General features: G+C 40.7%; 1 protein-coding gene across 4 annotated transcripts in view; it reads left to right on the forward strand.

The window, feature by feature from the left end:
- Itga8 (integrin subunit alpha 8) overlaps positions 1-23866 on the forward strand; it is a 179736-nt gene that overhangs the window by 58550 nt on the left and 97320 nt on the right. For all 4 annotated transcript variants that reach the window (XR_009058197.1, XM_057787446.1, XM_057787447.1 and 1 more), the window contains exons 12-13: positions 6865-7070; positions 9392-9583. Coding sequence is in view for 3 of the 4 variants with exons in the window: in XM_057787446.1 (XP_057643429.1) it covers positions 6865-7070; positions 9392-9583 (398 nt within the window). In the remaining variant the exon portion in view is untranslated. The remainder of the gene's footprint in view (positions 1-6864; positions 7071-9391; positions 9584-23866) is intronic.

The following is a 23866-nucleotide window of genomic DNA, read 5'->3' on the forward strand; positions in this document are numbered from 1 at the left end:
TGCAGACTCCTATTTCATAATCTTCTAATGGGTTGCAAATCAAGATTTTAAAGCATTAGCCTAAACGATCATATGAGCTGTGATTAAATGACACCATGTGTGTAAGATAATATTTATAGCAAGGGAAAAGTAATCTTTGAAGCATATTGCGGCAGCTGAATCTGAGCTGGTAATTATCTCTTAATTCTATGAGAGCATATGTGTAAAGTAAGGATATTTAGAGTATTTTAATAGACATAACTTAAGCATCTAGGGAAATATATTTCTAAGAAGATCAACCAATGCTCTCACCATGCTACCTTGTAATTCAAATGTTCCAGAATGCTCTAGTCCCTCGTGAACATTTCCCACTTCTAGAATCCTGGGTTTACAAAAAAAAAAAGTATTGGGGCAATTGTGTCAACCCATGTTGATGTGGGAGTCTTCTGTTTTGTGTTGATTTCATTGGTTAAATAAAGAAACTGCCTTGGCCCTTTAATAGGACCGAAAATTAGGTAGGCAGACTAAACAGAACAAAATGCTGGGAAAAAGAAGCTGAGTCAGTCAGTCGCCATGATTCTCCTCTCCGAGGCAGATGCAGGTTAGGATCTTACCGGTAAGCTACCACCTTGTGGTGCTACACAGATTATTAGAAATGGGTTAATCTAGAAGTGAGAGTTAGCCAGTAAGAGGCTAGAGCTAATGGGCCAAGCAGTGTTTAAAAGAATACAGTTTCTGTGTAATTATTTCAAGGCATAAGCTAGCTGGCGGCCAGGAGCCGGGGGGCAGGAACGCGGCCGGCAGCTCCTTCAACAGAATGATGGGGGAGAGTCTTCTGTTTTGTGTTAATTTCATTGGTTAAATAAAGAGACTGCCTTGGCCCTTTAATAGGACAGATAATTAGGTAGGCGGAGTAAACAGAACAGAATGCTGGGAGAAAGAAGCCGAGTCAGGCAGTTGCCATGATTCTCCTCTCTGAGATGGATGCCCGTTAGACTTGTACCGGTAAGCCACACTCAAGTGGCAATAGGGATATTAGAAATGGGTTAGATCAATATGTAAGAGCTAGCCAATAAGTGGTTATAACTAATGGGCCAGGCAGTGTTTAAAAGAATACAATTTCCGTGTAATTATTTCGGGGCATAAACTAGCCATGCGGGAGCCCAGGTGGCAGGAAGTGGCCCGCCGCTCCACACTACACCAAGTCAGAGCCACACCCGCAGGAACCAATTAGATGACTTTGTTCCTTCTTTGTGGAATGAGGAATTGTTTCTGTTAGTCTCTGTAATGCAGAACTAGTAACTTTGTGTGTCCTACTTTGAGGCTCCACACTCACAGTTAGATGATTAACAAATGCATCTTCACGTCTATGTGTCAGTCACAGAAACACAGCCAGCCAGGGCACCCTGGTGAAAGAGCAGGGGCTGGAAGTAAGGATCCCTGTTATCTTCTCCAATAAGTTGATGTGATGGTTTTAGTCTTGTTTGTGTGGGGGGCGGGTTGACATGTATTTGGAGCATCTTAAGTTGGGTGTGAGCATGTAATCCCAGCACTTGGAAGACTAAGCAGCAGAATTGTGAGTTTCAGGCCAATTTGGGTGAGACAGTTAGATGCTGCCTAAAAGAAGAAAGAATGAAAGGGATGGAAGGAGAAAGGTAGAATGGAGGGAAGTAGGGAGGGAGTGAGAAAAGTTTGTTTAGGAATTCTTCTTAGGAATTGGAATCTAAAACAAAAGTAACAGTCAGTCCTGAATTACGTCCCTCTGCCTGCACCTCCTTCTCAATGTGCATGCCGCTGGAAGCCGCTCCCAGTGTTTTCCAGTATGTTGTGTCTGCTACTGTGGGTAGCCTGCTCTAAAAGAATCTCTGGGCCCCAACCATTCCAGAGTTGCTTCTACTTGTTTGTGGCTCTTGCAGTGTGAGAAAGAAGGAAGTGAGCTTTGCTTTCTGGACACAAATGATATCTATTTGCATTGGTATAAAGTAAAAGTATTGGGTCTTCTCCTTGCAAGGCAGCCCATGTCCTCCATAACACCTGCCATTTGTTAAATGTTACTGTGCAGGGAGTCAGGGTGGCCAAGAGGGAGCAGGGAGAGATGCCTGCAATTGTATCCAGTGAATCAGTCCCTTTCTGTGTTGTCCACATGTAACAAATACAGCTCCTCGCCATGCCACACATGTTTACCACAGTCCTAGGTCTAAATCGACATCAATATTATTCTAAAATTCCCATTTTTCTCATTTCATCTGGATTCAACTTACTTCTTCAATTGCGTTTTTTTTTTTTTTTAATTGAGACAGAAAGACAGGGCTTCTCTGTGTAACCCCAGCTGACCTGGAACTCTCTCTGTAGACCAGGCTGGCCTAAAACTCAGAGTTCCACCTGCCTCTGCCTCCCAAGTGCTGGGATTAAAGGCATGCGCCACCACTGCCCAGCTCTTCAGTACAGCCTTGGCACATCCCTCCCCACCCCTCCTCTTCTCCCTGCTCTTAGCATTGTGTCCCTGTGTAGAAACCCGCACTACAGCAGGGGACAGTCCGCAGGGACAGTCACTCTGTACTATAGGGTCCTGTGACTCTTCCCATGTGTGTGTCCACATGTATCCATCATTCCCCTGTCACTACAGGCGACATTACAGCATCACTACCTTACAAACCCCAGGCACCTCTTCCTGACCCCTCCACCTACCCTACCTCCACAATCACTGTTCTTCCTAGTTTCCACAGTTTGGGTTTTTCCTGAATTGTGTAGTCTTTCCAGATTGGCTTCTTTCAATCAGTAGTAAGCGTCATTTTCTCCATCTTCCCATGGTTTTGTACCCATTCCTTTCCTTTGCTGATGAATATTCTGATAGATAATGTAACACGGCTTTTGAGGGCATCTTGGTTGTTTCCCAAGCTTTAGCCGTGATGCTGCCGTGATCTGCATGCGGATTTTCATGTGGGCGTTAAATATCAAAGTTCACTTGGAAAACTAAAGAGGACTGCAAATCAAGTGAGATCATCATATGTGAGATCATATGTGACCATCCTATGTGTAGCTCTGTAAGGACCTGCTAGATTGATTCAGAGCAGCTGTATTGATTTGCATATTGCCAGAGCCACTCTAACTTTTGGCAGTAGCAGCATCTGGAGTTCAGCTGTTCCAAGCAATTTACAGTAGTGCCTCATTATTTAAATTTTTAATTCCTAATGACATGATATTGAACGTCTTTTCATATGTGTGAATCTTCTATGAGAAGGTATCTATTCGGATATTTCACCCAATTTTAATAGGTTTTGGCTTACAGTTCTTCTTATATGTTATATAAATATAACATGATTATAAAATAACCTATGGGTGTTACATAATATTACATACAATAACACTAGAATATATAATATTGGTATACATAATTACCTTTCAATTTTTGAATTCAAAGGATTGCTTATACCTTTTATCTTTCCAATTGAATATGCTAGAATGCTCAAGTCACGGAGCTCACCTCGACCACTCAGTGTTCTCTGACTCTCCTCATTGGTGCCTTCCTTCACTCTCAACACAGCCATTTGGAACGCTTCCTTCCAGATCCGGTAGATTTCCACATGTCAATGTCCCTTTGTTCCTTCTGAGTGCCAGCCTCTTTTCTGTCCATAACCTCAGCACTAATTTGGATCCTAATTTTATTTTTTTCAAGTCGCTTTGTTTGTGGTTATATGAGTGATAAGTTGAAAGTATATCCTCTTTGAGTTTTGACTTGACTCAATATTCAGCACTCTAAATTATTCACTATAGTCTTAAACCTAGCAGGTGTACATGATACACTTTTTTGTTTTATTATGTTTTTATTATTTAAAACAATTTTAATCTTAAAAATAATTTGATCATGTTATTTGCTCTCCCTAAGTCCTTCCAGATCCTCTGCCCCTCCCCACCGACCCTCCTTTATGTTCTTTCTCAAAAAAGCAAATACATTAAAAAAATCCCAAACCAAGAAAACAAAATAAAACCACATTTAAAATAAAAACAAAACAAACTAACAAGAAACCCCACCAAACTTTAGCCAAATAAAAGCACACACATAATATGAAATTCATTGTATGTTGGTCAACTATATGAGGCCTGTCCTAAAGTGCTTGATATACCCAGTGTCACTCTATTAAAGAAAACTGATTCCCCCTCTTCCAGGAGATATAATTCAGTTGTTAACCTTTGCCCTAGCAGCAAGGCTTGCATTCATTCATTTAAATACATAAGATATAAGAAGGTGAAACAAAACCCATCACATCGAAGTTAGACAAGATAGAGCAGCAGTAGGGAAAGAGCCCTGAGAAATAGATGGGGAACTGCTACTATCGGTGAGCTCTGAATTCAGGGAAAGGTCAGGACGATGAAGTCAGTATACTGAGCCAGTCACACTACTTAGAGCTTCTGAAAGATTTTGGCTCTAAAGTTGGACATGGTGGCGCACATCTATAACTCCAGCGTTTGGGAGGCTGAGATTGAAAGGTCATGAGTTCAAGGTCAGCCTGGGCTACATAGAGGAAGAGGAGGGCAGAATGGAAGTGGAGAGAAATGGAGAAATAAAGGAAGAAAGGAAGAGAAAGAGGGAAGAGAGGGGATGGGGAAAAGAGGAGGGAGCAATAAAAAGGGGAAGAGAAGGAATAAAATATGTGGCTTTCAATAGCTTCCCACCCCATTCCTTACGTTTTAAAAATTATATTATAATTATGTCATATATTAATATCACTTTTATATATTTATACTAACATACCAAAGCATTGTTATTATCACACTGTGTATAATATTAATATACTTGCTGTATTAATAGTTTATTATTAGTAGGAATATCATAGCAATATATAGTTAAATTATGTGACTGAGAGCATTCAGGTTATTAGGTAACTTGGCAAACCTCAACGTTGAACTGCATAGACAGGAGTCAAAGGTAAACTTGTAACTTCATACTATTGCGTTTGCCAAGATAGACTTGTCTTCAGACACACTTTAGTAGCGCTCATTCGGAGAGGTCAAAGTATGCATTTTGGTTAGTAGAAATTTTCTTAACTTTTTTAAAAAATCAAATCAAATACTTTAGAAGTTTCCTGACAAAATAGAAAATTCCCTGTCCCGTCCCTTCAGTGATGTCTGCCTCTGTGAAGAAGACGCCTCTAGCCACTTTTGTTTCTTCTTTTTTTTTTTTCAAACAGATTATACCATTTAATAATTGTTTAACAAATTAACATTTCTTCATTTACTTATCATTTTATTATTTTTGCAAAACTAACTATGGAAAAATCACTGAATTATCAAACTTATGCTATGGGTAATGGTATTTACCAGTAGGGTACTTTTATACAAGTCTACTTTTTAGTAGAATTAGAAAAATATGATCAGCACATTAGTCCAAGTTAATTAGATCACAATGGAATTAATAATGGACCATGTTCATCCTCACAGTAGTGGGGCAGGGATCATCTCTTCCGACAGATGATGAAGTAGGCACAGTCCTATTGCATCATAGTCATGGTACTATTGCAGCATAGTCATGGTACTATTGCATCATAGGCATGGTACTATTGCAGCATAGTCATGGTACTATTGCATCATAGGCATGGTACTATTGCATCATAGGCACAGTACAATTGCAGCATAGTCATGGTACTATTGCATCATAGGCATGGTACTATTGCATCATAGGCACAGTACAATTGCAGCATAGTCATGGTACTATTGCATCATAGGCATGCTACTATCACAGCACAGGCATGGTACTATTGCATCATAGGCATGGCACTATTACAGCATAGGTGTGGTATTATTGCATCACAGACACAGTATTATTATGGCATAGGCATGATATGATTGCATCATAGACACGGTATGATTACATTGTAGATACAGTACTATTGCATCAGAAAAGCTATTTCAACAATGTGGCAGACATTGTGCTAGGTTCTTAGTTTAAAAAATTCATTTAGCCGGGTGTTGGTGGCGCAAGCCTTTAATCCCAGCACTCGGGAGGCAGAGGCAGGCGAATCTCTGTGAGTTCAAGTCCAGCCTGGTCTACAAGAGCTAGTTCCAGGACAGGCTCCAAAACCACAGAGAAACCCTGTCTCGAAAAACCAAAAAAACAAACAAAAAAAAATAATTTAATGTATACAACAAATCTGTGAACACAAATATTGGCTTCTATTTGAGAAATGAAAAACTAAGTCTTAAAATGTGTAAATAAGTACTCAAGGACACATTATTAGTATATTGGAAAAAATCAGAATTTGAAGCAGAGTAATTTGTTAGTTTAATTTACTAAAAATCATCCACACAGTAGTTATAACTCATCTCTAAATCCTTAAAAAATTCTTTTATTAGATTCTAGTTATGACATACACAAAATGACTGCCTATCTCATCAGGAATTAAAAAGTTGTGTTCCAGCCAGCATTAATCACTTCTCTGGCCTCTTTTATTTAACCAAAGGAAGGACAGGACAAAAATTATTTGAAATCTTGTGACTTTCAAGAAGTTGGGGTCAGTTCAATAAATTACAGACAAATTCTTGTGGTCCTTAAACACTAAAACCTGCTCAGGTCTGTTTGATAGGTTTGCCATGTGTGCGAAGTTTCTGGAAATGCACTAACAAGCCAGAAAGGATGAAATGTCTGTGGCTTCTCAGTCATTTTTCGCATAGTTGGAAAGTTCAATGTGATAATTTAACAACCTTTCTTTTCTCCAGCATTCTGCTCTGTAGACATAACAAAGCTATGAAAGAAATCCCATGGTTGTAAAATGGCTCTCAGGAAAGGAACTACAGCAAAGGAAGAGGACTCCTCTGGTTGATTACAAGCACACCAGAGAACCTTGTCTACCAAAGTGACTGACTGTCCCCTCTCTCTGTTCCCTGCAGAATGGATGACATTTTGATCGGGGCACCTCTCTTTATGGACCGTGAATTTGAAAGTAACCCTAGAGAAGTAGGGCAGGTCTACCTGTACCTACAAGTGAGTGCCCTCCTCTTCCAAGACCCACAGGTCCTCACCGGCACAGAGACTTTTGGGAGATTCGGTAGTGCTGTGGCCCACTTGGGGGACCTGAACCAAGATGGATACAATGGTAATTAGAGCAATGTATGGGACTCACTTGCATCTTAAGGCCATGTTACTGTTGCAAGAAGAAAACCATGGCCACTTAAAAGATTCTTAATGGTGGTGGGCAGTTTATTATTGTTGGCTCTTAATAAATTCTGAAAAATCTCAAGACAAATTTACGTTTGTATGGTTTGATTAATTAAAGTTAAGATATTGCATAGAGATTTTTGTCATGTATGATTTCTCAATGGTGACTCGAGAGCTATAGAAATTTGCTTATGAATAGAGTGGAGATAAATACATGTTGGTAAGTTAGCAGATATATTACTGTATTCTGATGAAGCTATTTGGCCAAGCAGTAGTGGCACATGCCTATAATCTCAGCATCTGTGAGGAAGAGGCAGGCAGATCTCTGTGAGGAAGAGGCTAGCCTGATTAACAAGGGTTAGTTCCAGGACAGGCTCCAAAGCTACAGAGAAACAAACCCTGTATCCAAAATCAAACAAACAAAACAAATCAAAAACTATATGGGTTATGCTGTTATACAGGCTAATTATTGGTCAGCAAATGTTATTGCAAAGGCCCTTTCCACGCTGAAAATATAATAGTATTGAATTCTTATATGGGGCACATGTTCTTTAAGTAAGGAATCCATCGATGCTTTTTAAATACTGTCTCAGAAAATACTAAATGCACACATAAAAAATTGTGAACATTTTCAGGACATGTAGGTGAAGAACCAAGATACAGTGTGTTTATCATTCAAAGAAGAAGGTATAAGAGGAATTTTCTGTACCTAACTAGCATAGGGAGGATTCCCATCAGAGGGGTAGTCACAGGCACCAGCACCAAGTGTTTCGGAATTTCTTTGAAAAAACCATTTCTCGAGTAGATGTTGAGAGTTCTACAAAAGCACATGCTTGGGTCATGGATACAGTAGAGCCCTTGCCTAGCATGTAAGAGACCCTTGACTCAAGCTCTGGAATTGAGAAGAAAACCAAGTGCATGTTAGATACTGTTCTGGGAGAATGAAAAAGACATTTTTTTTCAAAGTAGCTTGGCTTGCTGCTTCCTAAGACGGCTATCCCCAGCAAGGCATGATGCCGAATTGTGTCAGTTGTCTTTTTCATCCTATTTTCTGCTGTCTTTGCCCTTAAACTAGTTCTGATGCTCTTAAAAGCTAAGAGAAGAATCTCTTGGGTTTTGAGCCTTGGTGGTCTGGAGCACAAACCAAGCAAAATAATGCCAAGCTAGCTGGGCTTAAGCTTGGGGACAGCTGGAAAGTCATGGACTTAGCAGGAGTGAGCAAAGTGGTCCTTCCCAGCAAGTGCATGGCAATGTCTATGTTTTCTATAATGCAGTTATTAGATCATTTCTCTTCAGCAGGTCAGTGGAAGTGGATTTATAGACCTCCTCATTATGTACAGTGGGTCATTTCACCAACAAATGAGACTCCTCATATGGCAAACTCATTTGTTACTGTTTGGGACCTTCTTTTTAAACTACAATAGTTTCTATTTAATATTCAGGACCTTCCTGATGACCCATATGGCAGGAGATAAATGCTTCATATTAGGGTGAGAGTTGGGTGATATGGCTTCTATCTGGGTTTTCTAGTACCCTTAATTATAAAATGGGATTTTTAAAAGTTCGTTAGATTAGGGAACTATTAAATAAAACATTCTGTGAGAATGGAGCTTTTGATCTTTGAAAGAAGAAATTCCTAAAACAGTAATTAACTTGATCTGCCCCTTCCCTGATACACGGTAGGACCTGGCTATACCTTTCAAGGTACAACATTGAGGCCCTATATAAATAGTTCTCTTCCTTCTGTGCCACTCAGATGGGCCGCCCTCCTTCCATCTCTGGCTACTTCTCCTGGAAGGGGAGAAAGTGCTTTTCTTTTTTAATAATCATATGCTTGGTTTCTTTGTGACCATAGATTTCAGTATGGATGCTAGCCACAGTGACACAATGTCTGACCACCCTGTCTAAAACAATGTCATCTCTCTCCACTGTATCAGTAATATTAAAAAAAGATTTTTTGTAACATTTACTGCTTTTTGTATTTCCATAATTACATCTCTATTCAAAGTGTCCATTACCTTCCTCTGAAACGAAGACTTTGCAAACACAGGGCCTTTGAGAGTCAAGCTTTGCACCTGCTGCTTGCAGCACCCAGTGACCTCTCAGCAGACACTCATCAGGCTGACAGGAGGCAATGGCGCATCTCTGTTGCTACAGTACCCCAGAAACCTCTAGAAAATGCAAAAAGCCATGTGGGTCTTATGACATTGCCTTTGGATTATATTTAATTATTCTTTAAATTTCCTTTGTTCTCTGTAGACATCGCCATCGGCGTGCCCTTTGCAGGCAAGGACCAAAGAGGTGAAGTGCTCATTTACAATGGCAACCCAAAAGGCTTACACACCAAGCCTTCACAAGTTCTGCAGGGAATGTGGGACTCGCACAGCATCCCTTCTGGCTTTGGCTTTTCTCTAAGAGGAGATGCAGACATAGACAAGAATGATTACCCAGGTAAGGTTCACTGTCTTTTCCCACATGAGTTCTTGCTTCCTGGCAAGAGTCCATCCTCTGGAAAATACATTATGCATAAGCATTTCTCTCATAAAAGACGAAGGTCAAGTTTAACATGGCACAGGTTTTTTGGTATGATTCCAGAGGGACTTTCACAAGCATTTAAGACAAAACAAACAGCCCCTTTAGAGTCAGGAGACAATGTTGGAAAGGCAAGATGGCTTTAAAAGCTGCCTTGGACACAAAGCTTGTCAACTGTGCAACCTAAGTTTTCATTGAAACCCCAAAGTAATGTGGTCTCCATTGACATTCGGCTGGCTTCAGACACCTGCCTAAAGCGATTTATTTTAACCTGTTATTCCCTTTTAAGCTCAGAGTTACCATTAGTCGGTGCATAACCTCGATTTTTTTTTCTGTAAGTTGCATGTTTTCAGAGTGTTTTCCAACCAACTCTTGGCTTTTCCAAAGACAGGTTGACTAGTTTAATGTAGGGAAAGAAAGAAATGGTTCATGATAGGAAACACAAGCTCTTCCTCATTGCCTTTTCCATAATGAGGGTGCATGGTAACCCACACAGCCCAAGCAGATAATTCATCTTTTGCAGACACCACAAAAAATATAGGTTTGTCCTAAAGGATCAGCTTGGCAATCAGAACATTTGGCAGAGAGCATTAAGTTTTTTGGTTTCATGGCTCATTGGTCACATCTATGTTGGCTTAGAAATCATTAATACTTGATGGACGACTTTATTTATTAAAGCTATCCTTTCTCATAATTGGGAGTTTTCCATCTGTAGGATGTTTTCTGATTTGGGGAAGAAGTTCAGTAAGCTGACTAGGCAAATATAGATCCTTGATTTTAATTATTTAGCTTTTGTTTCTCCTCTGAGACTAAGCAAAACAAAATTATATTTTCTTATAAGTTTTCCAGAAACCTTCCATAGGACTGGCTGAGCTGTAGTAGTGGTCTGAGAGAGGACTGGGACCATACTGTGTGTTAATGCTACCTGTGGAAATGCCAAAGAAGCATTTGTTTCCTTAAGCTATACAATACTAATCAATGATAATTCATAGTTTGATGGGGTGAGGGTTTCATACATAATGTATTCTAGTTTTAACTAATTAAAAATTCAAGATTCCTCATACCGTTTCTATTCCAACTATGCCAAGGTGATTAATTAAATCTAACTCTTACGTTGCAATTTCAGTTTATTGAGAAAGTTATGGCTATTTATAATGTCTGCCATAAACATCCTTTCCCCACTGATAGTAACAGAGAACTTGATGGGCAGAATGGCTGTGCCTTCTACAGGGCAAAGAAGTAGATGATGTGTCAATCAAACAGTCAGTGTCCTGCTTCCTGTGAAGGCTGAACCAGGGTCAAATGGGGCTAACATAAAATAACTTTTCTATCAGATTATATTCCTTCCAAATGAGTAGGACAGGGGTCAAGAGGGTGGAGCAAGTTGAGTCTTCCCCCATGTCTCTCTTCTCAAGCCTCAATGAGCAGCCAAGACTGGGTTTTATAATACACCTGGATGAGTTGTAGGAGAGTGGGGTTTGGATTGGGGTTCTGGAACTTAGCAGGTATGCTTGGTACTTATTGAGCCTACCTACAAAAGCTGAAGACTTGGCACCCATTGAAAGCTTGGATTGGCCAACTCTGGGAGATGCTGAGGGATGCGAGTTTTGAACCCAGCACTCTACTTTTCAAAGCACGCTCAGAGTCTTTGCTTCACTGCAGCAGTGGTGTAGTTTTCTCACTTGGCAGGAACCCTCATCCAGTCTTCCACACTCCACTTGTCCTCACGAGGACAGCAAGCTAGGCAGCACCTCTCTTTCCCAGATCATCCTTGTGCTGTTGCTACCAGTGTCAGGGATGAATGTACCACAGGCTACAGTCTCATCTAGAAGAACTGAGTGAGGAAGGCACATCTTATTTTTCATGTACCAGTCCACAATTATTAGAAATTATCTGTGTACTTAAATTAATATTTTACCAAGTATTGTTGTTGGAGGAGGCTGCTAGTTCATTCCCAGCTGCTCAGCCCCAAAATAATCACTCAGAAACTGTATTGTTTAAATCATTGCTTGGCCTATTAGCTCTAGCTTCTTATTGGCTAGCTCTTACATTTAATTTAACCCATTTCTATTAATCTGTGTATTGCCACGTGGCTGTGGCTTACTGGCAAGGTAGGCAGCTCATGTCTTTCTCCTCTAGTGACTCCATAGAGTCTCTGACTCTGCCTACTCTCTCTCTCTCTCTCTCTCTCTCTCTCTCTCTCTCTCTCATATATATATATATATATATATATATATATATATATATATATATATTCCAGCCTGGCTATATTCTGTTAAGCCATTGGTTGAAAGTAGCTTCTTTATTAACTAATAAAAGCAACACATATGCAGAACTTCCCATACCAGAGTATCATTTAAAATACACTAGCACAGTTAAAAGTCAAACTGTATTAATCTGGCTTAGGCAAGAAAAGGAATATTTATATTAAGGTTAAAGGACTCTTTCAAGTTGTCCTCTGATATCTACATGTGTGCTAACACACACACACACACACACGGTAATTTTTAAGTGAAAACTATCTGAAGACAACACAGAGGCAGGAACTCATCAAGCCCTAGAATGTATTATCATCTCCTCTCTCTTTATTCTCCTCTGCTTTCCTCTCTCTCCCGTCCTCTTTCTTCCTCCCTCCTCTACCATTTTGTCCTCTTCTCCATTTTCTTTTCCTTCCTTCCTGCCTTTCTTTTTTCTGTTTCCCCTCCCCCACTGGCATCTCTTCCTCTTCCCATTCTCCTAACTTCCCTCTTCTCTTCTCTCTTCCTCTTTCTTCCCCTCCCCCTGTCCCTTTGCTTCCTCTTTTGCCCTCCACTCTCTCCCCATCCCCTCTTCTTTCCTTTCTTCTCCTCCCCATGCTCCCTCTCATCTTTTGAATCTCAGACTCCTCTCTCTCTCCCCCCTCCTCTCTCTCCCCCCTCCTCTCTCTCCCCCTTCCTCTCTCTATTCCCCCTCTTCTCTCTTCCCCCTTGCCCTCATGTATTCTCTCTCCTCTCCTTCCCTCTTTCCTTATCACTGCCTCTTTCTTATCCTCCTCTCCGGACCTTTCCTCTCCTCCCTTTTCCTTGCTCCCCGTCCTCTCTAGACGAAATTTCTCTGTACACAGGCTGAGCTGTTTCTGCTCTCAACTCCAAGGATGACATATTTCACTTGAATCCACTTAAAGTCTGCAACTCATCTTAGTCCTCTGGGACGAACTTAGACAGATGCTGAGACAGAGACAAAATAGACAAGAACTGGCTTGTAAGTTATGCAGGCATCCCAGTGAGCATCCAGTATGGCAACCCTATCTAAGTCAATAAAAACAAAATGACTCCCAGAGAATAATAATGATAATAATAAACGGGAAAAACAATCTAAAGAAAAATATTATTTGAAATGAAACACTGATTTTAAATTTTCAGCCTTGTTTTTAAGTTGGTTATTTTAGTTGAGAGGCTTAGGATAAAGATAATCAAGACACTTCATTCTGTCAAACAATATGTGTTTGGCTCTGCTATAGGGACTACACACTGCGTTGTGGCTAGACTAGTTGCTGCCTTCCCAAACTTAAAACTATAGGCAATGTTTACAGCAAAGGACAGGGATTTCTGTAATAGGTGAAGTGAGGCTCATTCTCATTTGGGGATTGCTCCTCGCTGTTTGTAGAGGACCTCTGAGTTGACCTCATGAGAGGGCTGAGTATGAAACAACCATGTAGGGAAGGAAGGGAGGGAAACTGTGACGAGAACATATGGTTTCCTGAAACAGCGGAGGCATCCAGAGTCATGGACAAATTACAGGGCAGCAGGCAGAAGAGAAGGCAGGAGAAGTCATGTGGGCGTGGCCGCTACAGTGATGGGGAAAAGGCCACACCTGTTCACACTAGCTTCAGTGAGGGAACTGGGTAGATGGGGGAGGGGACTGGATGATATAAGTTCAGTGGAAGATTAGATCTTGGTTGTGATGATGTGTGTCATAATGACATAGATAAAAAGCATCTTAGTAGGTGAGTAACTGTTATATGCACAGGAGTGGGTGATTTTTGAATGGCTTCCAATTTACTGACCTTGGCAACTAGCTAAGTGGCGGTAGCATTCCATTAATCAAAGAGTAAATACTGAGGAGTTCCCTAGCCACGGCGGAGGTGATGATTTGTAAACATCGTGGACTTGGGATAACTTTGATCATCCAGTGGCGATACAGAGTGGGGGTGTGGTGTGGTGTGTAGCATGGAGCTTATCCAACTGCAGGCCCAGAAGACATGTGCACTGAAGCAGGGGCTTTGTGAGCTGCCAGTCCGAGTGGCAATTCAGACACAGTGAGACTCCACATCTGTAAACTGCCATTTGGAGCACTGCTAAAGAACACGAGAACCTTCTTAACCTGTTGAACATCCATTGCTCAGTTCTACCAAATAAGATGCTCAAGGCGTGACAAACAGCCTTCACACTAGAAAGAAAACCATCTTCTCTTTCAGCCATCTCTGTCTCTTCCTCCTCCTATATTGTGGTGTGTGTGTGTGTGTGTGTACATGTGTGGAGGCCAGAGTAAGATGTCATGTGTTTTCCTTCTCTCTCTCTCTCTCTCTCTCTCTCTCTCTCTCTGCCTTATTGCCTCAACACAGGGTCTCACTGAGCTGGAAGCTGGCTGCTTTCAGTAGGATGGGAGCTCATAGGATCCGTCTGTTTTCAGTTCACAATGCTGAGGTTATAGACGCATATACACTCATATTCAGATTATTTTCTTTTTGATGAATTTGAACTCATATCCTAAGGCTGGGAAAGCAAACGTTTCTACCCACCGAGCCATCTCCCCAGCCCCCATATCTTGGCTTTCTTGACTTTCTCCAGGAATTCATAGAATGTAAAATTTTGTAACTTCATGAAATACTTTATGTTTTGAAAGTGTAGATTTGGGGGAATAGAATAGAATAAAATACACTCACAAAATTGTTAACTGTTGAGTAATATGCTTGTGCATTTAGAAATATATGTGTATATATATTTATGAGAGAAATGGTGCTAGCTGTTAGAAATTTTATAATCATTTGGTCTTAATTATATGCATTGCCAGAAGAAAACGCGCAGGCCCTGTGGTTTCATAAACAGTCACCGTCAGTCCCTGATTACTTCCAGAACACGAGCTAGTGCCAAAATCAAGACGGATGCTCATGATACACATACCGGTTTCACCCAGTCAAGGAGTAAGTGAGGGCAGAATCCAGAAGGGAATTCCTCCCCTAGGGAAGGCCAGAGGCATACTTGAGTATTCACACACAGGCACATTCTTCATGCCTTCCATTCTAAGCCAAACAGAAACACAAAGACAAACAGATTCGGAATTCCAGATTTGGAACAAGCCAATCCTTGAAGTTCTTACCAATTGGAAAACAACTAAAAAGGGCGCTTACCAACAGTGGTGACAACTGAAGTTACTGACTGGGTTACAGGGGGGTTGATTTTCTGGTTTGAATGAAATGAACACTGCCCCTCACTGAACACCAATAGGCGCAGCGGTATAGCACTGTTGGTTCCAACTGTCTTTATTGCTTGCTACATAACCTTTCTGGGCAGCCTGCTGTTAGACCTCCTTGTGGCAGGGCAAGACACATGCATTGTCTCATTTTGTAAACTAGTGTTCTTGATACAGCTTGACTGCTTTCTTCAGAGAGAAAGGGTAGGGCTGATTGTCATGTGCTCGAATTCAATGTCTTGTACTTGAGCAAGGTCACTCTGACTCCCTATCGTTGGAAGAAGGGATGGGAGAATTGGGCAAGCATGGGGCTAATTGTGCTATTAACATTTTTGCAATAATAACCATGAACTGTGTGTGTGTGTGTGTGTGTGTGCATGTATGGGGGGAGGTGTATGAACATGTGTGTGCTGATACAAGCGACCTGTAAATCCTCAGAGAGCAGTGAGTGACCTGCGCTATTACTCTCTGCCTTGTTCCCCTGAAGCAAAATCTCTCACTGGACCTGGGGCCAGGCTGGCAGCCAGCAGGCCTCTCTGCCCCTCCCACCCAGCACTGACCTTCGCGGCCACAAAACCAATCCAGTCTACAACTGTAATTACTGATCATTAAGAGTCCCAAGCATGCTAGAAACTGTGCACAAGATGTAGAGTATGTCCATTTGAATACTATTCTCAAATCTTTCTCACACAGATATATGTGTTGTGTGTGTGTGTGTGTGTGTGAGCACAAGTATGTGCAGTAAGACTTGATGACACCCTACTTGATTATATTTTGAAAAATGTCAACCAGTATTATCTGAGTAAAGTTAGCAGAGCACATCTGAATGGGGGCTTGAATTCAGAACACCCCTGTTCAGATTCCCACTGATTGGCTTGACACTCAAGGGGTCATTTGACTTGTGCGAGCTTCTACTTCCTAGGAGTGTTTGTAGAGCTGTGTGTATTCGTTTGTGCTTCTAAGTTGGGACAAGATTCTTACAAAATACTGTGTGTCTCTTAAAATAGGAATGGAATCTGGTTGTCATGGGCAGAGCCAACACTACCTTGTCACAGGTGTGTTCGGCGAGAGAGGATTTTGAAAACCTGTATTCTACTAGGCTGAAGGCAGACTGTCCAGGTTGAAAATGTGACTCTCCTACTTTCCAGCTGTGTACAAGTGAGAAAATGTCTTACTCTTAGCTTCCTCACATATAAAATTAGACACAAATGTGTGGATGTAAAACTCAAATGGCGTAGGACTGGACAGATGGCTCAGTGGCCAAGAGAACTCACTGAACGAGTAGGAAGACCTGAGGTCAAATTTCCAGCACCCACTTAAAACCTGGCAGTGTCTACTCATACACATGCAGCCCAAGGGCTATAGGGATAAAGACAGAAGGATTGCCAGGGGTTGCTGGCTGCCGGCTTAGCTCTAGAAAGACCTTGTCTCAAAACAGTAGGTTATACAATGACAGAACAAGGCACCCATTGTCCTTGTCTAGTCTGTGAGCATGCACACCTACGTGTATGCAGGTTCATTTAACACACAAGTCGGCTAAGTTGTATGACACAAATTGAGATCACATGAAATTAAATCACGGTTACATAGACCATTTAAGGAATGGCAACTCTCCTCTTTACTTTTAAAACTATGTATCCACTTTTTCCTTTGCAATGCTAGGGCACATTCTTTTCTTTGGCTTGAATAAACGAACTTTCTGGTTCCCTCGTTTAAGCTGTAGGGACATATTTGCTTCCTTCCCCTCAAACAGGAAGATGAGTCAAGTTGCAGCTACTGTGAGCTCCCTAGGTAGCAAGCCCTCAGCAGAAATTTCCCCTATAACCTGTGGGTCGCTATCCCCTCTGATGATACAATCCACCTGTCACTGCCAGCCCTGGGTGGGGAGATGAAGTGTTAAGGACTTCTTTCAGGTTGTCTGTGTTTTGCTGGATGGCAGAGAAAGGAAAAATGCACCTATTTCCCAGGCCCTTAGTCATTTAAATATGTAATTACATCCCAGTTAGACCTGAACATCTATAAAAATCGAGAGGAAAGAACTTCTAAATTGTGTCAATGAACGGTAGACTAAACACAAGAATGACATGCTCTGATTAATACAGAGGAGTAGAAGAGGTTAAGGAAGAGGTGAGAGTAAAGATAACTCGAATGTTGATGCAGGATAGAGGGGAAAAGTCCAGACCATGTGAGGGGAGATTGAGATACAGAACTATAGAGACTTGATTATAAAAATAATGTGTTTATTTTTCTTTTACATTTATGATAGCCATATCCCATTTCTTAGTTGCTTTGTATATACTAAGTGTTGCCACTGGCACATACATATAAATAGGAATCACAGATATTTTCATTTAAAAAGTAAATCGGAGATGTGTTTAAGTTTCTGTTTGGTTCTCACTGGAAGCCAAGAGCTGACCAGAGGATCTTGTGTACATTAATTGAGTAAAACATGTCAGAGAAGAAACAGCTGTGACAGTGGGGAATCCTAAAATCCAATGATCTCGCCTAATCCTGTTAGCCACGATTGCATAGCAACACAGGCGGCCAAACACATAGGCCAGGCAGCACAGGATGGAGGAGGGAAGTGCAGACTCTTCTGAGGAACACAAATCTCACGAGCAATAAAAACCAGAGAAAACATGGGCCGAGGGCCAAGACTATCTTTGTCTTGTTCAGGCTCCTAATATACGGTGATTTTATCATGAAGCCATTTCAGACAATTACACTCAATGAAATAAAATGGCCCATCTGTTTTAATGAGGGCTGGGGAGAGTGGGAGTGGGAGGAAGGAAGGGTAGCAGGGAGGGAGGGGAAAAAGGGGTAAGGAAACAGGCAGAAAGACAGAGAGGCATAGGGCAATAGAGAGAGAGAGACACACAGAAAGAGGGCAATGTAAGCAAATGAGTAAGCTAGACCAACCTCCACGTAAGGGGAGCTAAAGTGGCACTTGACCCAAAGGGAATAGCGTATCTCCATTACACTTTAAGGACCTTGAAACCCTTGATTTGAAGCTGAGTTGAACTGCATCCAAGTCTTGTGGTGAAAGTTCATGTTCACTTCTCACAGTGCCAAGCACGTGTCCAAGGCAAATGTGACATGCTTACTGCGGCACGGTGCTCATAAACCCATTACCATGCACTAGAAATCAGAATAATGCAATTCTTGTAAATATAGCCCATAGTTTAAATGGAGTTGAATTAATTCAATTGAACATGTTCTGGAGTTTGAATCAAGCCGAAAGGAATAGAGAAGTAACAGGCCTCAGTTTATGAGATGTATCTCCCCATTTTCCCTGGCAGCTTCTCATTTCAGAGTCTTGCTCTGTCTAGGAGTAAAATAGGTATTTAAGTTGCTACTCCAAAGTTTGACCCTCAGTGATTTGGTTCTATAACCACATCAAGACACACTTACCCCCCCCCCCACCCAGGTGCCTCTATAATACTGCATAAGTCCCTAAGGATTTGACTTTGGGGAAAAAAAGGATTTAGTGAAATCATAAAAAGTTTTTAAGTACTTTTGGGAAAGTTTTAGATCCACAGAAAAGTTAGGAACACACTCACATCTCATGATGTGTCCTACTCAGAGTCCCTAAGAGCAACACCTACATAACCAGTTCAACAGCCATCAACTATAAACAGATCCGTTAGAAATTCAGTAAGACTTGATTGTTTTTAGTTCCTATATCCTTTTGTCCACTTCAGATCCACTGAACGATCCTGCGTTGAACTTGGTCAGGTCTTCTTATGTCAGTCTCCTTTGATCTTTTGTTTACTGTGAAAACCTTGGCACATTTGAAGAGTACTGACCAGACATTTGAAGAAGACTGAGCTTAGCTTTGTCAGATGTTTGCCTAGAGTTAGACTGAGGCCATCTCTTTGACAAGCATAGCACCCAGTGGGGCTGTGCCATTCTGGGTGCACTCTGTCAAGGGAGCGTGATGCCATTGTCTTCTTGGACCTATTTTGCTTGCGTAAGGGGTTGTCATCCAGTTTCCCCTTCTAGAAAACTGCTTGTTTTCTGTCACAGTGAGTATATTTAGGAAAATACTATTAGGCTATGGAAACATCTTGTTTCCTTCTCCTGTTTCTTCACTAATCTCAGCATCCATAAATAAGTCCTGCCTGCAGAGTTATTACTGACAAACTGAGCTGTATTTAAATTTATTCTGTATTTAAATTTATTCACTATAACTCTAATATAGGAATATATAACCATTTATTTATATACATTGATTTATTTATTCTAATATTCACTAATAGATAGTTATTAATTTTGTCATATTTCATTCCTATGCCCATTTATGTTGCTGAATTTGTTCCACCTTGAGTAACGAGGGGAACTTTCTCATGGGTTTCACTAACTTTGAAAATTGTTCATCTTTCTATGAATATTTCCATACTCTAAAATACCACATGATATTCTAGGATAGTCTGTGTGTGTCTGTGTGCATGTGCGTGTGTGTGTGGTTTTTCTTTGCAGACCTTGTACACAACCATTTTTTAAGAAGCCACCATTCTTTTTTTTTTCCCTTAAAGAGTGGTATTTGTCAATCAAGATCTGGACACCAAGTGTTCCCATGGCCACTAGAATGCCAAAGACAAAACTTACAGTGTGCTGAATTTGGGCTACCTCACCCCACATCATCTGTCAATTGTAATCCCGTCCCACAAACTCTATCCACCCCAAATTATCTATACTATTTGAAATCAACAAATTACATGTTTTAACACATAGCTTAACTTTGTGAATAAGATTTCTTCACTTCAGTTGTTAATAACAGATACTCAGGCTCAGCTAATGTCTAGAACAGCCACTAATTTTCTTTACTATTAAAAATGATAGGAGAATACTGATCATGTACCATTGAAGAGATCATGTTTTGAGGAGGGCAATTATTCATTTATTCAACAAATACATACTAAGCATCTTCTAACTACCTAGCACCATCCTAGATAAAGAGAATAAAGCATTGAATTTGACAGTGTTTCACCTCTTTGGGCCTGAGCTCCAAGCCTGGAGGTGACAATGGCTGCAATAGGACCTTGACAAATGACCATACTCTGGAACCCCAGTGTCCTCATAAGGAAAACATGTATATTTCCTAAGAGTATTTTCCTTCAAGGTAGCATTTTTGAGGTTAAGTTTCATAATACACATGAAGTACCTAGTACATTGTCTATTATTAGTCACAAGTGAAATAGTAACACTCTGTGGATGTAAGCTATGCCCTTAAGGAACACTGTAATCACAGAGACAAAGCTTCCAATAGTTGCCTGTGATACAAGGCAAAATAGGAGACAACTTTTAAGAAAGTTAAATGTGGGTGAATTTGGGGGAGGGCAACTTGGGAGAAAGTTCAGTCATAAGAACTTGCTGTATAAGCGTGAGAAGCTGAATTTGATTTCCTAGATCCCTGGTCAAAAAGGCCTAATGACATATGTCTGTAATCCCAGCAGGGGAAAGGCAGGTACCTGGAGCTGTATGTTAGTCAGACTATCCTGATTAACCAGTCTGATACCAGTGAGAGACAAGAAAAGTGGACGGCTGCTGAAGGATGACCTCTGAGGTTGTGCATACACCCGTGCACACATACATGAACATACTACACACGGAGACACGCACACACAACACACACAGTGCTACTAAGATAATCAGATACTCTCTATGGGAGAGTTAAGTTAACAAGGTTCCAAGATATAGGATACATATGTATATGTATATGATATATATTTATATATGCAGTTATATGAAGAAGTAACCCAGAAGACTCCAGCAGAGCAGGAGTAAATACTCAGAGATGGCATGTCAAGAATTCTTACCATGATAACATAACAATAAAGATGACTTCCTGGTGTAGACAGATTGAAACAGCGAATGGAAGAGGACACAGATGAGACCCCAGCAGAGGGTCATATGTCTTCAATATGTTATGAACACCATTTGAAAAAAATCATTTCTTACTTTCAAGAAGCTTTCATTGTATCATGGGACAGAGGACTGTGAATTAATTGTTTGACTGAGGAGTGCTTGAGTGAGGATGAAGGACTCACACATTTCTAGGTTGAAAAGGCACAAACTTTTTAAAAAAAGAAACTTGGCATAAATAGTGAATATTAATGGTTTCTATTTTACATAAAACACTGTCTAATTTATCACTGTTAGTGCATGAGAAAATAACTTAAAGACACATGCTCTTGTGTTGTCAGATTATGCTAAGAAAGAAACTCAATAAAAACAAAAGGAAAGCCAGGCGGTGGTGGCGCTCGCCTTTAATCCCAGAACTTGTGAGGAAGAGGCAGGCGGATCTCTGTGAGTTGGAGACCAGCCTGGTCTACAAGAACTAGTTCCAGGACAGGCTCCAAAGCGACAAAGAAACCCTATCTTGAAAAAAAAAAAAAAAAGGAAAAACTATCTTCTTTTTACTCCTAAAGCAATTTGTCCCAGTCTGATGGGAACAGAAATAGAGAAAAGGGAAGTTAAGATAAGATAGCTATTTAAAGGCCGTGAAGAATATGTTAAATAATTGTTACTGTCTTAGGAATGTAATGAGCAGTATAGTGTATTTAATACTTGAAAATAACCTCAGTCTTTGCAATAAACAGAGTAAGATGTTTATTTATCTACTTTCTACCTCTTCAACCTTCAAATACGCTCTTACGTTTGCAAGTGTGTTCGCAAACATTTAGCTACTGCTATGGGGGCAAAAGAAAAGCTCGTATTTATAACATGTGCCTATTTCTGCATTGTAAAGTTATCTACAGTGACTGATTCTGACCTTCCGTTATGCTCAGGTGATCAGAGTTATACAATTGCCTGAGGCACAGCTGAGATGAACCCAGCATAGCATCCTTCTCCAGTCCAGTCACTTGTAAATATTTTAACGTCCTACTTTTGTGATATAGTGACAAGACTCTCCATCCTTCAGAAGACAGTATAGGAGCCAGTGTGCATAACCCTCAATAGATATCACAGTTTTATTCTTATTACGATATGCATATATCAAAGCTGGGGTAATGACCCAGTTAAAAAGGTTTTTGCCCTGCAAGCATGAGTACCTGAGTTTGATCTCAGAACCCATGTGAAAAACAAAAACAAAACCAACCTACCAGACAGACAGAGTGGTACAGTATGGTACCTGCACAGTGATAGGCACAATTCCAGTTCTGAGTAGACAGAGGCAGGGTGATTCCTGGAACATACTCACAGGACACCTTAGCCATTCTCAAAAAAATCAAGGGGTATGGCTCCCAAGGAACAGGAGCTGTGGTCACCTTTACCAGCAGTGTCTCTGGTTTGCTCCTGAGGAGGGAGCCATGTTGAAATAGTGTGCTGTCCATCCAAAGCGATATCGCTAGTCTTTAAATGAACTGTAACTTCTTCACATCTGACTCTGGGTCTAAGCTAAAACTTCCATAAGTACTTGGTAAACAATTCACTCCAAAGTCTATTCTATAGTATATTAAAATTATATCCAACTTGATGGTAGCAAAACTGTGGCATTTCCCACCCGAGATGAAAGAAGTTCGACTGTATGGCTACTGCATTTGTGCGCAAGGTGTCATCTGTCAGTCTAAATCTGAACTAATGTCCTTCTAAATATCCGTAGTGTATACTGGCTTCTTTCTGAACGTCATGGTATCACTGAGTAAAATGCGATGTTACTTACACTTGCTCTTGCTTGTAAAGACATAATTGGTAAAATCCTGATTCCTTGCCACAACTTATGTGAAGCCTGTTAGGGGCCAGAGTGGCATGTGGAAGAACTAGAATGAGCCTAAACATGGCAGTTTTTAGGATCTCACTTTAATTCTTCCCTCTTATTGTCCGTTCTTTCTATAAGTGATTTAAATTTTTAATATGAAAATGAATACTATTTTAGTGTCTTCCTTCCTTCCTTCCTTCCTTCCTTCCTTCCTTCCTTCCTTCCTTCCTTCCTTTCTTTCTTTCTTTCTTTCTTTCTTTCTTTCTTTCTTTCTTTCTTTTTTCCAGCCCTTCTGTTTCAAAGTCTTGGCACACCCTGGCCAGAAAATGGCCCGTATTTTCTCTTTCCACATAGAAACTCAGGTTACATGTCACTTCTTCATGAAGCCTTCCCTGACTGTTGAAACCTCCTAGAAACACACATCACAGATGGAAACTACACAAGTGTGTGATTATTTGATAAATATCCTTCTTAAAACCAAGAGGTTAATATGGTTTTGGTTACTTCGGAGTCTTGGTGCTCAAACCATTGGCTGAAACAAAAACACCAGGTGAAAATTAGCTGAACAAATGAATGGTTGCCTGACTGAATGATGTAAATACACAAATAAACACACCAACCACCTCACAGGCACATGTCTTTGTCTATGAACCACTGTCCCTTTCTCTCTTTAACTCACAACTCACTGGCTTCTAACTCTACTGAAAGTTAACAAGTCATTTTATCTCTGTGTAGAATGAGCTTGGACTCTAAGTAGAGATAATGAGAACAAGCTTCAGTACTTCTCTCCTGGGGGTTCCACTTAATGTGCCAGTTTGTTCTTGGCAGCTTTGGCCTTTATTCCTAACTTTCTCTCAGACAGACTCATTACCTGTTCAAGATGCTTCAGGGCTAGGTTAGATTTTTAACATCGATGACAAAATACAAAATAACTTAGAGTAGGATATAATTGTTTGACTCTCTTAGTAGTTTTGGTCCACATGGTGAGAGAGATGGAAAAGCAGCCTATACTAGAGCAGGCAGGAAGCAGAGTGGTGTGGTGACAGGTA

The sequence above is a fragment of the Chionomys nivalis genome, chromosome 13 (assembly GCF_950005125.1).
Source record: "Chionomys nivalis chromosome 13, mChiNiv1.1, whole genome shotgun sequence".
Lineage (NCBI taxonomy): Eukaryota > Metazoa > Chordata > Mammalia > Rodentia > Cricetidae > Chionomys > Chionomys nivalis.